At 44.9% G+C, this 15,000-nt stretch overlaps 2 protein-coding genes across 2 annotated transcripts in view; one reads left to right on the forward strand and one right to left on the reverse strand.

Moving 5' to 3' along the window:
• The window catches only part of thop1 (thimet oligopeptidase 1), a 417,271-nt gene that overhangs the window by 361,529 nt on the left and 40,742 nt on the right, over positions 1 to 15,000 (reverse strand). The window lies entirely within an intron of this gene.
• apc2 (APC regulator of WNT signaling pathway 2) overlaps positions 1 to 15,000 on the forward strand; it is a gene marked incomplete at both ends in the record, with an annotated part of 93,508 nt that overhangs the window by 27,044 nt on the left and 51,464 nt on the right. The window contains 4 exons of the mRNA XM_083766790.1: positions 3,034 to 3,126; positions 4,966 to 5,158; positions 7,816 to 8,006; positions 9,591 to 9,729. Of these exons, the coding sequence (XP_083622916.1) occupies positions 3,034 to 3,126; positions 4,966 to 5,158; positions 7,816 to 8,006; positions 9,591 to 9,729 (616 nt within the window). The remainder of the gene's footprint in view (positions 1 to 3,033; positions 3,127 to 4,965; positions 5,159 to 7,815; positions 8,007 to 9,590; positions 9,730 to 15,000) is intronic.

A 15,000-nucleotide genomic window follows, 5' to 3' on the forward strand; every position in this document is an offset into this window, starting at 1 on the left:
GTGAATGCTGTCCAGAGTGTTTTAGAGACCGAAGTCTCTTACCTGACTGGAGCTCAACCTTTCCTGTTGTTTTCCTCAGCGAATGCCCTGCTTCAAGAGTAGCAACAGTAGCCGATCTACAAGCTTGCAACGCATCATGTTAAAACTCGTTGTGATGTTTATATTTTAGGAAGACTTTCACCGGACAGTAGCCTATACTGCAGGGTTCCCCAATACATTTTCCTCAAGGGCAATATTTTGACTATAGGGCACCAGGCTGGGGGCCGTGTCGGCACGCGCGAGGTCGAGGTCTTGCCTGAAAATTTATTTTCAGGGCAAGACCCCGTTTGAAAAGGACCCCCAGTTTGACATGCATAATTTGCAGAGGCTACTGACCCCCATTTAAAGCCACACAATATTTTGGGGCGGATCAAATCATTAGAAAGAAGAAAATAAAGGCAGGAGACAACACTATTTGTTTAGTTTTTCTTCTTATGAATGATTTGATCCGCCCCAAAACATTGTGTTCATTGTCATGATTTGTCACGATCCGAGTTGGCTTTGTCCGCGGCGTAACCGTCTTTAAATAAATACTTTAAGAAATGCCTATGGAGAAAAATGCATTGGGATTCATTTCCTGGGCCACTCGTTGTTCTGAAAGGGGGAGGGACTGCGACGCTCTATATCAGGGGTCCTCAACTAGAAATGATGAAGGTCCACAAATATTTTTTTGAATAAGACCGAGGTCCGGTCCCATGCGCGGTCCATCGGAGAGCGGGGCTCTATGCCCGTTTAGTATGGTCAAGCCAAGCTTATACAAATCAGATCGCCTTCCACCCAACCAATAATGGGGTGCAGAGTGCAGGCCCGGAGTGGAACTCCAAATCAGGCCGGGAGTTATACGCCCTGGCAGGCCACACTGCGCGCGCGCATAGCGCGAATTTTGGGGGCCCTTGGGGGACATTTTGGGGGCCTTTGCAGCAATTTCACATGAGGAATGTACCATCTGATGTTATTTATATTATTAACTTTGGGTGGTCCGCAAAGAGGTGGTCCGCGGTCCGGTCGCGGACCGCGGTCCGCCAGTTGAATACCCCTGCTCTATATAGTGACACTTACGTGTGTGTGTGTGTGTGTGTGTGTGTGTGTGTGTGTGTGTGTGTGTGTGTGTGTGTGTGTGTGTGCGCATGTGTGCGCGTGCTTGTGTGGCTTGCGTGGCATTGAGTGAATAATCAATGTTTTCAATCTATGCGGTTAGCATGCACGCACGCACACACACACACACACACACACACACACACACACACACACACACACACACACGTACACACACACACACGCACACACACACACACACACTGTATTGGCAAAGGGTCAAAGGTCATATCAGTGGAGCGACAGCATGGTGTTGTGGGGGGGTTGGGGCTTACTGCGCAAAACCAGTGTGAATAAATTATAGACGTCGTTTCGGTCGAGTCAGATCAGTGAAAATACTTTTAAAAAACATCCATGAAATAATAAGAATCTAAAATAAAACATGGGTTTATAAACGACTGGGAGGTTCTGTAAGAAAACCATCTTTTGGTTAGCATTACGTTATGCTTTAGCTATTTAAAAATAGCAGATCTACAAGCTTGTAGGTCTTGCTATTTTTTGAAAAATCGAAGAGCGACTGACATTAGAAGATTTTTTTTTTTAGAATCTGATCTCAGGTCAGAATGGAAAACTGTCAGGATGTAGAAGACATTTTTTAGAATCTGATCTCAGGTCAGAATGGAAAACTGTCAGGATGTAGAAGACATGTTTAGAATCTGATCTCAGGTCAGAATGGAAAACTGTCAGGATGTAGAAGACATGTTTAGAATCTGATCTCAGTTCAGAATGGAAAACTGTCAGGATGTAGAAGACATTTCTTTTAGAATCTGATCTCGGGTCAGAATGGAAACTGTCAGGATGTAGAAGACATGTTTAGAATCTGATCTCAGGTCAGAATGGAAAACTGTCAGGATGTAGAAGACATTTTTTTACAATCTGATCTCAGGTCAGAATGGAAAACTGTCAGGATGTAGAAGACATGTTTAGAATCTGATCTCAGGTCAGAATGGAAAACTGTCAGGATGTAGAAGACATGTTTAGAATCTGATCTCGGGTCAGAATGGAAAACTGTCAGGATGTAGAAGACATGTTTAGAATCTGATCTCAGGTCAGAATGGGTTAAATACCGCTGATAAAACAAACGAGTCTTCAACACAATCTACAGCATGTCACGTGTTTCAGCAGGTCACCAATCTCACCATGACACCTCCATGTTGGAGTGACCGTGAGTCCTGGTGTCTGAGCCAATCACAACGCTGACACAGGTTGGGAGGAGGTGTAGTTCTGATTGTTAGGCAGGATGGGAAGTGTAGTTCTTATAGAAAAGACGGAGTGTTGCGTGACAAATCCTCCTGGCAGATGGATGGACGGATGGACGCGCACGCGCGGGCGCACGTGCACACACACACACACACACACACACACACACACACACACACACACACACACACACACACACACACACACACACACACACACACGTTGCCTTGGTGATGGGATGCATGTGAGGGGGGGGCCTTTGATATATGATCCCCCAGGCGTTGGGATGAAGCCAGTTCATTCATTAATATGCAAATTAAGATGTCTGTCTGTCTGTCTGTCGTCTCTCTCTCTCTCTCTCTCTCTCTCTCTCCCTCTCTCTCTCTCTCTCCCCCCCCTGTAGCATCAGATGTAGGTCACAGTGTGTTCTCTTCAGGAATGGGACGGACACCATTAAATGTTAATGTTCCTTAATCTGACCCAATTAACATCATATCCCTTAATCTGACCCAATTAACATCATATCCCTTAATCTGACCCAATTAACATCATATCCCTTTACCCAAATGTACAAGTGTTATTATACACAATGTATTTAAAACTATGCACGCACAAACGCACACACGCACGCACGCACGCACACACGCACGCACACACTTTGAGGATCTCGGGACATTAAAGTGTCTCGCTCTCTGTTAGATCTCTGCCGCTGTCACGCCATCTGGTGGCGACTCTGAGAATGCATCCTCTGCTGCCACTGGCCTGGAGAACGCAGGAGACGGAGGGAGCAAGGTACGCACGCGCGCACACACGCCACATACGTGCACGAGCGCACACATACACAGAGCCTGGGAACCAGACAAATGTACACGTTCCAAAAAACGTATGAATTGTTTTTATTTGAGACAAATCTATATTTAAAGGTATATTCAGTGATTTCACGTAATTCAAATATCATTAATTATTTTGTTTTGTTGTGATAATCCTCTCTACTATAGAGTATGCTGACCATATAAGGAGTTCCTCCCTGTCCCCAGTTAACCCCTGGGGGTCAAAAAACCTTAGGTTTCGTTTTTGACTCTCTATCCTGATTGGACGAAAGGCTTAGGTCCCAGCCAAAAACGAAACCTAAGGTTTTTTGAGTGAAATCACTGAATATACCTTTAATGGGATCGTCACCCCAGGATTTGGCATTGAATGGTGAACATCACAGCCCTATAGGCCTCATACACACATGCAGAACGCATGTTCTGTGTTCTGTCTGTCTGCGTTCGATGGCCGCCTCAATGCTTTTCCAATGGACGTCACATGGTTTGACCAAACATTTGTGTTTGATGGCTGTGTTCTGCCCAGCAAACAAAAACGATTGGTCAATCACTCTGGTCCATGCTGGCCAACACGGTGTTACATAATATTGTGTCCCCCTGCCTCCAGGTGGAGATGGTGTTACATAGTATTGTGTCCCCCTGCCTCCAGGTGCAGATGGTGCTACATAGTATTGTGTCCCCCTCCAGGTGCAGATGGTGTTACATAGTATTGTGTCCCCCTGTCTCCAGGTGGAGATGGTGTTACATAGTATTGTGTCCCCCTGCCTCCAGGTGGAGATGGTGTTACATAGTATTGTGTCCCCCTGTCTCCAGGTGGAGATGGTGTTACATAATATTGTGTCCCCCTGTCTCCAGGTGGAGATGGTGTTACATAGTATTGTGTCCCCCTGCCTCCAGGTGGAGATGGTGTTACATAGTATTGTGTCCCCCTGTCTCCAGGTGGAGATGGTGTTACATAATATTGTGTCCCCCTGCCTCCAGGTGGAGATGGTGTTACATAGTATTGTGTCCCCCTGCCTTCAGGTGGAGATGGTGTTACATAGTATTGTGTCCCCCTCCAGGTGGAGATGGTGTTACATATTATTGTGTCCCCCTGCCTCCAGGTGGAGATGGTGTTACATAGTATTGTGTCCCCCTGCCTCCAGGTGGAGATGGTGTTACATAGTATTGTGTCCCCCTGCCTCCAGGTGGAGATGGTGTTACATAGTATTGTGTCCCCCTGCCTCCAGGTGGAGATGGTGTTACATAGTATTGTGTCCCCCTGCCTCCAGGTGCAGATGGTGTTACATAGTATTGTGTCCCCCTACAGGTGGAGATGGTGTTACATATTATTGTGTCCCCTCCCTCCAGGTGGAGATGGTGTTACATAGTATTGTGTCCCCCTCCAGGTGGAGATGGTGTTACATAGTATTGTGTCTCCCTGCCTCCAGGTGGAGATGGTGTTACATAGTATTGTGTCCCCCTCCAGGTGGAGATGGTGTTACATAGTATTGTGTCCCCCTGCCTCCAGGTGGAGATGGTGTTACATAGTATTGTGTTCCCCTGCCTCCAGGTGGAGATGGTGTTACATAATATTGTGTCCCCCTGCCTCCAGGTGGAGATGGTGTTACATAGTATTGTGTCCCCCTGTCTCCAGGTGGAGATATGGTGTTACATAGTATTGTGTGAACCTCCAGGTGGAGATAGTTTTACATAGTATTGTGTCCCCCTGTCTCCAGGTGGAGATGGTGTTACATAGTATTGTGTCCCCCTGCCTCCAGGTGGAGATATGGTGTTACATAGTATTGTGTCCCCCTGTCTCCAGGTGGAGATGGTGTTCTGGCTCCTGTCCATGCTGGCCAACAGGGACAAGGAGGACATGTCCCGCACCCTCCTGGCCATGTCCAGCTCTCAGGACAGCTGTCTGGCCATGCGCAAGTCTGGCTGCGTGCCGCTGCTGGTGCAGATCCTACACGAGGCTCCGGGGGGCGCCAGCGGAGAGACCGGCGGAGGAACGGGTACAGTACAGTGTTGTTTTTGGCAGCACATTTTGATTTTAGTTTTAGTCATTTAGTCTTTTGAATAGTTTTCATTTAGTTTTAGTCACATTTTAGTCACCTGGAATGTCTTAGTGTTGGTCTAGTTTTAGTCGACTAAATGTACAGTTGATTTAGTCTTTTTTCTTTTTTTTCTTGATGCCGTCGAAATGACAGATTTTACACTTGCTGAAAATACGCATCGCAATATGTGTCGCAGCGCGACACGTTGTGAGCTTGTAGATCGACTATTTTCAGCATGCAACCAAGTGTAAATTCACTTATACTGGATCTCTTGTCTACTAGTCCATTTTAGTCTAGTTTTTATTTCTTGACGAAATTGTCAGTATATTTAGTCTTATAGTTTTAGTCACCATAGCTTAGTTTTCATTTAGTTTCTATTTAGTTTTTGTCAGTGAAAAAAGGTAGTCGACGAACATTTTTTGTCTTAGTTTTAGTCGACGAAAACAACACTGGTACAGTAGGCTATAATAATATGCAATATCGGAATCGCATGATTGCAAATTATTTCAGATCGTACTTGTTTTCTAGACGTTTTTATTTTTTATTCATCTGTTGAAAAATAACGACAAAAGTTGATCTCCAATATAGCAGTGTATTCTTTCTATCAAATTACCACAATGTAAAAATACAGTAAAAGTTCTGTATTCAAATACATTAAAGTTTGAATTTACTCGCTAATTGACATGTATTCTATATATAATATACCACTTCATTAAATTGGATGTGACAACAGTGTTAATTTTGTACTGGTCATTTAGATTGAGTTAATCTCTTGAATAAAATTCCATTCAGTTCAACTTCTGGTCATATTTAATCATGTGAAATGTTGTGCTTTTATTTTGGTCGACTAATTGGTCAAAAAGAGAAAAAACTAGAAAAAGTGCCCTTCCGGGCACAGGTCTCCACCAGGTTATCCACAGATCCGTGCAGTTAGAGGTAAAAACACTTTTCGGCCAGTTATAGCGCCACCTTGAGGCTGAGTTGAAATTGTTCATGTGGCATTTCGTCCTCGGCCTAGTGGGAATGTGGGTGCACAATTTCACGGAAATCACGCGATGTGTTCATGATTTGCAGCATTTTGTTTGAAACTGAGCACTCCTGTGAACTTTGGAAGCCAATCTTAACCAATCAGGATGGAGTCTGATAAATCTGAAAGACCCGTTTCGTTGAATGGCTCTAGAGAGACTGTGTACCAATTTGCGTGATGTTTGGACAAAATCTGTAGGTGTACTGTGCAAAAACTTGTTTTGCACAAAGCGGCCTCCTGGTGGCGCTATAACAGGCCGTTCTGGAAAGTTTGGGGCAGAGGTTCATGGTTGGCATCCAGGGAGTGTGTGTGCAAAATATGGCATTGAAAAACTTGTTTTGCACAAAGCGGCCTCCTGGTGGCGCTATAACAGGCCGTTCTGGAAAGTTTGGGGCAGAGGTTCATGGTTGGCATCCAGGGAGTGTGTGTGCAAAATATGGCATCGACCGGGTTAACGGTGGCCGAGATTAGCTGTTCACGGACACACGGACACACGGACGGACACGCGGACGGACGGAGTGCAAAACATACTCTCCCCACATGCCTTCGGCCTGGTGGAGACAAAAAACGTTTTGGGGGCGTGACACCCTGCATGCACAACAGAGCAGAATCCTGTATATCCTCCTGGACCTCTTCTATTCTTCACTAACATTTTACACTAGTTTTTTCTTTAGCTCGAAAACATTGAGAATTGAGAACTAATACCTTATGCCATAAGCTCTTTTGCCATTCATCCCCCCCCCCCCCAAAAAAAAACAAAAAACGTTTTAAAACAGTGAAAAAAGCCAATCTACATCGACACTTTGTGAGATTGTATATCGGCTAGTTTAAAACGTTTTTTTTCCAAAAAAAATCCTAACATTTTTAGTTTAGGGCGTGAACCCCTTCTGGTGTATTTTTTAACGTTTTTAACTCAAATCTTTGCTCCTGCATGGGGAGGTCCCTGAAACAACACATTTCCAGATGGGGGGTCGGCGACCAAATAGGCTACAAATAATTTTTGGGGTCCTTGACATGAAAAAGGTTGAGAACCGCTGAGAAACATGAGGTTTTTCTGAACACTGTCATGATTTAGAAGACATTTGTAGAATCGAACTTAGGTCTAAATGGGTTAAAACAAAACTTCTAAAAAGTGTTGCGGACGCACAAGATAGGTAACCTGACGCTGCCAGATGCAAGAAGCTTGCTACACAAATTTGTTTCACAGCTTATTGGGATCTGGGATCTGCGATGACGGGGCTGTTCCTTTTTTTCAAGATACTTGGTAGATGATTGGATGGGACCGTCTGTCTATCACCATGTGGGCGTGCAAACACAACCAATCATATTGACGTGTCTATATAGCTTCACATACGGTTTCGCACATATCCCGCCCTTAGCTCACGCTGATTTGGTTCGAACCACGGAGCGGTTCGGTGTTAGCTCAACTCCCTGAGAGATCCCAGATGGACGCTGTGTTGGGGAACATGGTTACCCAATACCGCCCCCATCTGGCAGAGTCAGGTTACAAGATAAGACCCTGTGTGACAAATAAAAGTTGATTGACTGACTGACTGACTGACGTATTGAACGTCGCTGCCCCCTGCAGGCTCGTCGGGGGGCTGCAGCCGCGAGGCCAAGTCGCGCGCTAGCGCGGCGCTCCACAACATCGTGTACGCCCAGGCGGACGAGGGCGCGGGCCGCCGCGAGATGAGGGTCCTCCACCTCCTGGAGCAGATCAGGAGCCACTGTGACAGCGGCTGGGACTGGATGGAGACCCAGGCCCAGAACCAGACCCAGGCCCAGGCCCAGAACCAGACCCAGGCCCAGACCCGGAACCACAGCTCTGCTGCTGGGACCGCCACGGGACAGCCCGGGACCACCACCACCACCGGTCAGTTTCATTCATTGATTTACTTTATATGTTTATTTGGACAGGACAATGCGTATTAAAGGAGAATTCCATGCTAGAATGCTTTCTTATCTTTCTTACCTTTCTTTGTAGTTGTTACGTCCCCACCAAAGAGGTCCAGGTGTTTTTTTGTGCAAAAACTCCTTATTGGTTATTTCCCCTACCATGAACCCTAAATGAATTGCATTGCATTGAATGGGAATTGAATGGGGCTATGGGGTGTTGTGCTACTTTGCTATCGAAATAAGTAGTAAAGTGTGCCGCTTGGGATATTATTTACATTATGAAGAGAGGATATATACAAAGAAATTATAATTTTGAGCGATGGAAATAAGCAAATTAGCACAACGCCCCATTCAATTCCCATTCAATTCAATGAAATTCATTTAGGGTTTATGGTAGGGGAAATAGCTAATAAGGAGCTTTTGCACAAAATAACACCTGGACCTCTTTGGTGGGGACGTAACGACTACAAAGAAAGGTAAGAAAGCCTTTTAGTATGGAATTCTCCTTTAATGGACGTCACATGGACGTAAATACAGCGGATATAGCACAGTTGCTAATGTACAGATAGTCAAACAGTGGAATACATTTACATGACATTCAGGGGAGGCCTTAAGGATCGGGAGGCCCCGTTCATGACGTCATCATTTTTATAATGAATAATTATATAGATTTATATATATATATAGATTTATAAATATATATATATATTTTTTTTTTTTACTTTACTTATAAAAAAACCTGGCAACCCGCGCCCGCGGTCATTTTCCGCTAACCTGAGCGGGGCTCCCTAGCCTTCTGGAGGGGCTCCCATCATCCCGTGCACCCTCGAGAGAAAAGGAGCTTGATCACCTCCTCCTCCTCCTTTCCCCAAATTGCCAATCCCAATAAATCCAAAAGTAGTGTGAATACTTCCACAGCCTAATTACTAAAGGATAAAGTATCAGTCTTCTCCGAAATCTGTCAATCTTTGTCAACTCAGCACGTGTTGACAACGCATTGTAAACAGAAACAGAAGCTGTGTGTGTGTGTGTGTGTGTGTGTGTGTGTCACACCAAAAGTGGTGACCTATAGAATCCTTTACATTAGAATCATCACGCGATCCTCACCCCTACACAGCTGTCATTAATGTATGGTCTTGATTGCAATATGCGTTCAAGTTATACAGGGTGAAATGCACAGGCTCCTCTTACATCGCTGCTGGCTGCCACTGCATGAGGCAACATTCACATTTCAAAGAAAGTTGTATCAGGGCACACTACTTGTCTTAACACTTTGGATTATAGAAAAAAGAAGGTAAGGACTGGACTGCGTGCTCTCTCTCTCACATGCACACATTTCGTTGAAGAAAGCTATAGTGGTGAGCATTTATTTAGCAGACTTGCGCCACACATTTCGCTAACTTTCCCCAACTGTCTCCTTTCCGTGGCTGGTTTCCTCTGCAGATATATCCTGGACACTGTATTTAGACCCTCACAGTGTTGACCCTTTGCTCTCTCTCCTCTCCAGACATCCCAGAGCCCGTGGACCCTCAGATCTGCCAGGCCATGTGCGCCGTCATGAAGCTGTCCTTCGAGGAGGAGTACCGCCGCGCCATGAACGAACTGGGTGAGTTTACTGTATCGGACTGCAGCGGACTGACCTCATGCCTCCTTCTATGCATGAGGAGTCCAAGCTGCTTGATGATGGTAGCAGAGTGACGTTCTGCAGGAGGTGGAGTTCCTCTGGTGTTGATTAAAGTCCAGACCATTGTGGTGGTGTCCAACTTGTAGGTTTCATTAGTCCACCACCTATAAGTTCAAACACACCTCTAGAATATTTCTTTCCCCAGCTATCTCATTCCACTTTCTTTTCTTTTATCCCATAGTCTTAGTTTTTCTCTAATAAAGTAGTTTTTATTTGTTTTCTCATGTTCCCCTTGAAAAGCGTCTTTAAGTACTCAGAGAAGCATTATATAAATAATAATATTATCACTATTATTATTACTACTTTTTAAATTGCCTATGCTTATGTAGTCACTATTCATTGATTAACTCGTATCCAAATCCATTCGAAAAAAAAGCTCACTGATGATCAGGTCAAATTGGCCTATTGATATGCGATTAATTGAGATTAATTAATCACAAAAAACCTTCTTTTAAATAGTTTTTTATATTATTTTTTTTAAAGTAAAGTAAAGTAGTTACTTTCATAATTTAATGTAAAGTAAAGTAACAAATTACTTTTTTAGATAAGTAACGATAACTATAATTCCTTACTTTTTAAAAGTAACTTCCCCAACACTAAGACATACAGCTCATCAGAGGATGTGTATTTGGATGTTCCATTCTCTAGAATCCATCTGTATCCTCCAAAGAGGAAGATACAATCTCCCATCATCATGGGCGGAGCTTGGGGGGGTTCAGGGGGTGCATTGCACCCCCTGAAAAAAAAAAAAAATCAAGATTATTTTTATTTTAATAAAATTATAATAATTGTGAGAAACGAATCTGAATTATATTGTTTTGTTTTACAATAAATTCATTTTATAGTAGTCATCATGTCACATTATTTTATTTTCGTAATGACTTGCGACGGAAGTGCAGAGTCAGTCAGACACGCAGCCCACCTCTGACCTCTTCCGTCTTCCTTCCTACCTTACCTGGTTGTAGTATTGGAAAGTAAAATAGTAAATATGGATATCCGTAAATTTCTAAAGCCGCGGCGGCGGCCTCCACCCGTCCAGCAGCAGCAGCAGCATCACCCGCCAACAACGAACACCGGCGCCACCGCTGCTACCGACCCCGTAGAAGAGTCACCGCCACCGGCGCTGGGGGCTCCAGCAGAGAGGCAGCTGCCCCGCCTGCCCCCTCAGTGGAGGTGGTGAATGTTGATCATGGGGAAAAACACGGCTGTCCAAAGCAGCCTATCTTACAGCAATTCCCCACAACGTTAAAGGGAAAAACCAAACGTTCATTTTCCACCTTCTTTTACGAGAAGCATGCGTGGATGGAATATTCCGTTTTAAAGGATGCAGTGTTTTGTTTTGCCTGCCGACACTTCCAGAATGACAGCAACCGCAACGTGCCGGACTCATTTCGTAATAATACCGGCGTGAGTGCCTGGAATCGACTGGGCTCGAAACTGGACAAACATGCGATGTCCGATGCCCATAAGAGTTGCATGATTAAATGGGATCACTTTAAAAAGAGTGCATCTTCAGGCTCTATTGCAGCTAAACTTTCAGAAAGTCACAAAGCTACTGTAGAGAAGAACAGGTTGTATCTGTCCAAAGTTGTTGATATTATTAGGCTATTGTCTAAACTTGGATTGCCTTTCCGTGGACACAGGGAGGGGATAGATTCAGAAACACGGGGCAATTTTCTTGAGATGTGCAGCTTCTTCTCTAAATATGATACTGAATTTGAAAGCATGCAGTCAAATCATTTTAATTCAACATCCCCAATGTTCCAGAACGAAATAATTGATATCTGTGCAAACTTGGTTTATGCAGATATTGCAGAAACATTACAGGATACTGGTTTCTTCAGTATTATGGCAGACGAGGCCAGGTCCTCTAAAACAGAACAATTGTCAATTTGTTTAAGATATGTTGAGCAGCTTGAAATCAAGGAGCGTTTTCTGTGTTTTATTGATTGCTCAGCATCTCGTGGTGCAGCTGCTATAGTGGACGCTATAAACACAGGACTGGAGATGGGTGGTTTAAAAAACACCCCAATTGTTGCGTTATGACGGTGCCTCCGTAATGTCGGGTCACGTTTCAGGCGTGCAGCAGCGCATCAAAGAGACCTATCCGTATGCATCCATCCTACATACACTGCTTGGCACACAAACTAAATCTGGTGCTTGTTGAGTCTTGCACTGCCAACCGCAGCGTGAAAACATTCCTGAATGTCATTGATAAGCTGTACTGTGTATTTGCACAACCGTCAAATCACCATAGATTTATTGAAATCCAGAAATCTCTGAATTTGAAGCCAACTGAGATTGCACAGCCCAGTGAAACGAGATGGGCATGCAAGTGGAAATCTGTGCATGCAGTTAAGACCCACTATTCCGCTATTATAGCCTGCCTCAAACAAATTAGTGAAGAGGGAGGACGGTGGTCTCCTGACGCCACTGGCCTTTATGAACACTTGACAAGAATGTCATTCATTACATGTCTCATTGTATTTGAAGACATACTGCGTACGATTCATGTTACGCACAAGTGCCTACAGTCCACCAATTGTACACTCTCCGAAGCTGTAGGATACGCTGACAATCTGAAAGCGCACTTCAAATCTCAGAGGCAGACTGCAGGTGCATGGAGCGACGTGTGGGAATCAGTCAAAACGTTCTGCAAGGACAACAACGTGCCTGATGATGATGATGATGATGCAACCCAAACTGCTGTTGACCCCGATGCAGCGACAGCACCCAAACGTAAACGGGCCACGAGACCTCCCACTGCCCTCGACAGTTATTTGGTTACGTCTACTTTGGGCCAAAGGGAAATGCATGAAAGTGACAGTGCAGTAGTGACCGTGGCAGTGTCAGAGGGTGACACTGACACAGCAGAGACACACACACACACACACCTGGATTTCGTCACCAACACCTATTTCTACCTGTACTGGATACTCTCATCAGAGAACTGGACAGGCGATTCACAGGAGAGGCAATACCACTTGCACAGGCATGTGCAGCAGTGTTTACATGTGACAAAAAAGGAATCGAACCTCTCCTGGAAAAATATGCACAGCCGCTGAAAATCCACCCTATTCTGGTTGGATCAGAGATGGATCTTGTAAAGGCGTCTTGTGACACAGTTGTTTCACTTGATCATCTTAAAAAGACTGTTACAAAGGGCAGCTATCCAAATCTGTACAAGTTGCTACAGTTGGCACTCACTCTACCCATAGGATCTGCTACCACAGAGAGAAGTTTCTCTGCCATGAGAAGGATCCGAAATTGGCTGCGATCAACAATGGGAGATAAAAGGTTTTCTTCTCTGTCCATTCTAAACATTGTGAATGATATAACAGCAAAGCTGTCACCGGAGGAGATTGTGGACATTTATGATGGACGCAAAAAAAGGTGCATGCTTCTCCACTAGGTGAGAGTCGTGACTTGTGAGACACTATACTGTATTTATGCATACGTGTGCGCGGCTGCGCGCTTGGCAGAGTGTTTTTTGTTATTTTTGTATGTCATGTTTGGTAGGCCTACAGTAAAGTGGTCTAGTGCAGCAATATATACTTGTTGTGGTCTTTTTATTCTAGTATTTCCTTCTTTATCTTTCCTATATATTTCCTCACTTTGTCATTTGTCAATGATTAAGAGTAAGTCAGTTAAAAATGATCGCCCGTACTGTGTGTGTGTGTGTGTGTGTGTGTGTGTGTGTGTGTGTGTGTGTGTGTGTGTGTGTGTGTGTGTGTGTGTGTGTGTGTGTGTGTGTGTGTGTGTGTGTGTGTGTGTGTGTGTGTGCTGCTGTTACTGCTGTAGCCTACTACCTAAATAAAAAAATGAGGGGTTACAGCATTGTAAAAAACGCTAAAATAATAAAATAAAGGTAAAAGAAACCCCGTAGTGCTGTGTGTGTGTGTGCACACACACACACACACACACACACACACACACTACGGGGTTTCATTAGTACAGCAGGTTGTTCATTAGTACAGCAGGTAGTAGTGCTGCTGTACTACCTAAATAACTATTTTTGTAGGGGTTAATAGGGCATTGTAAAAACGCTAAAAAAAAAATTGCGCGCACACGTTTCGCGTGCGCGCGGGAGTCGTTCGCCAAGCAGTCGCACCCCCTGGAGTCAAGTTCAAGCTCCGCCTATGCCCATCATGCAACAGCACATCCTATACATCTGAGACGGGCTTTTCCCCTTGGGCTCAACCTTCTTCTAGGCATGGCTGCCAGTTCCCACCTGATGTTCTGTGGGAGTCCAGACTGCTCCAGACCGTACTGAATAACTGCTAGCTTACATAATGTCTTGAGGCTAGGACTGAAGTCTAAGACATACAGGTCACCAGGTGTGTTTCCTCTAAAGAGGATGACACGATCTCCCATCATGCAACAGCACATACTATACATCTGAGACGGTCCTTTCCCCTTGGGCTCAACCTTCTTCCAGGAGAAGGTCTCTGGACTGAATTTCCACACATCATTGAACTTGCTACTGTTCCAGCCACAAAATATGTACAGCTCTCCATTGTAGGTAAAGGCTGAATGATGCCTGCTTCCTTCTGGAAGAAGCTGTGTAGAAGGTGTGTCCAGCCAGAGGTTTGTCTCTGTGTCAAACACTCTGATGGTGTTGTAGTCCTGACCCCCCCCACAGCCTCCAAATACAAACATCTTTGTCCCGATGATGGTAGCAGAGCTATATTCTGTATGAGGAGGTGGAGTTCCTCTGGTGTTAATTAAAGTCCAGACCATCGTGGTGGTGTCCAACTTGTACGTTTCATTAGTCCATCCAGTATGGTTGTATCCTCCATGAATATACATGACCTTCCCCAACACACAGGCTGAGTGGCCGTCGCTCTCCTCTGGGACAGGCCCAGAAACATCAGGTTTGGACCATCTGTGGGCGTCGACATCAAAGGCATGAAGCGGGTTTAATCCCAGGATGTAGACGGTATATTCAATCAGCACAGCTGTGTCGCCCCAGCGCATGGAGGGACCTTCAAGGGGACGTTCTCCTCTTCCAGGGGTCTCTGGGGTCAACTTGACCCAGTGCAGAGACTCTGCGTTGAAGACGAGAACCTCAGTCCGATCTCTGTCGTCGACGTCCGTTCCGAAGGCGTACACCTCGTTCCCCACCGCCACAGCTGCATAGAAACATCTACGTTGGTCTCCTTTCAGATGTAGCGTCCAGCGAAGCATTTCACA

Source organism: Protomyctophum parallelum (assembly GCF_964188405.1).
Source record: "Protomyctophum parallelum genome assembly, chromosome: 6".
In the NCBI taxonomy this organism is placed as follows: Eukaryota; Metazoa; Chordata; class Actinopteri; order Myctophiformes; family Myctophidae; genus Protomyctophum; species Protomyctophum parallelum.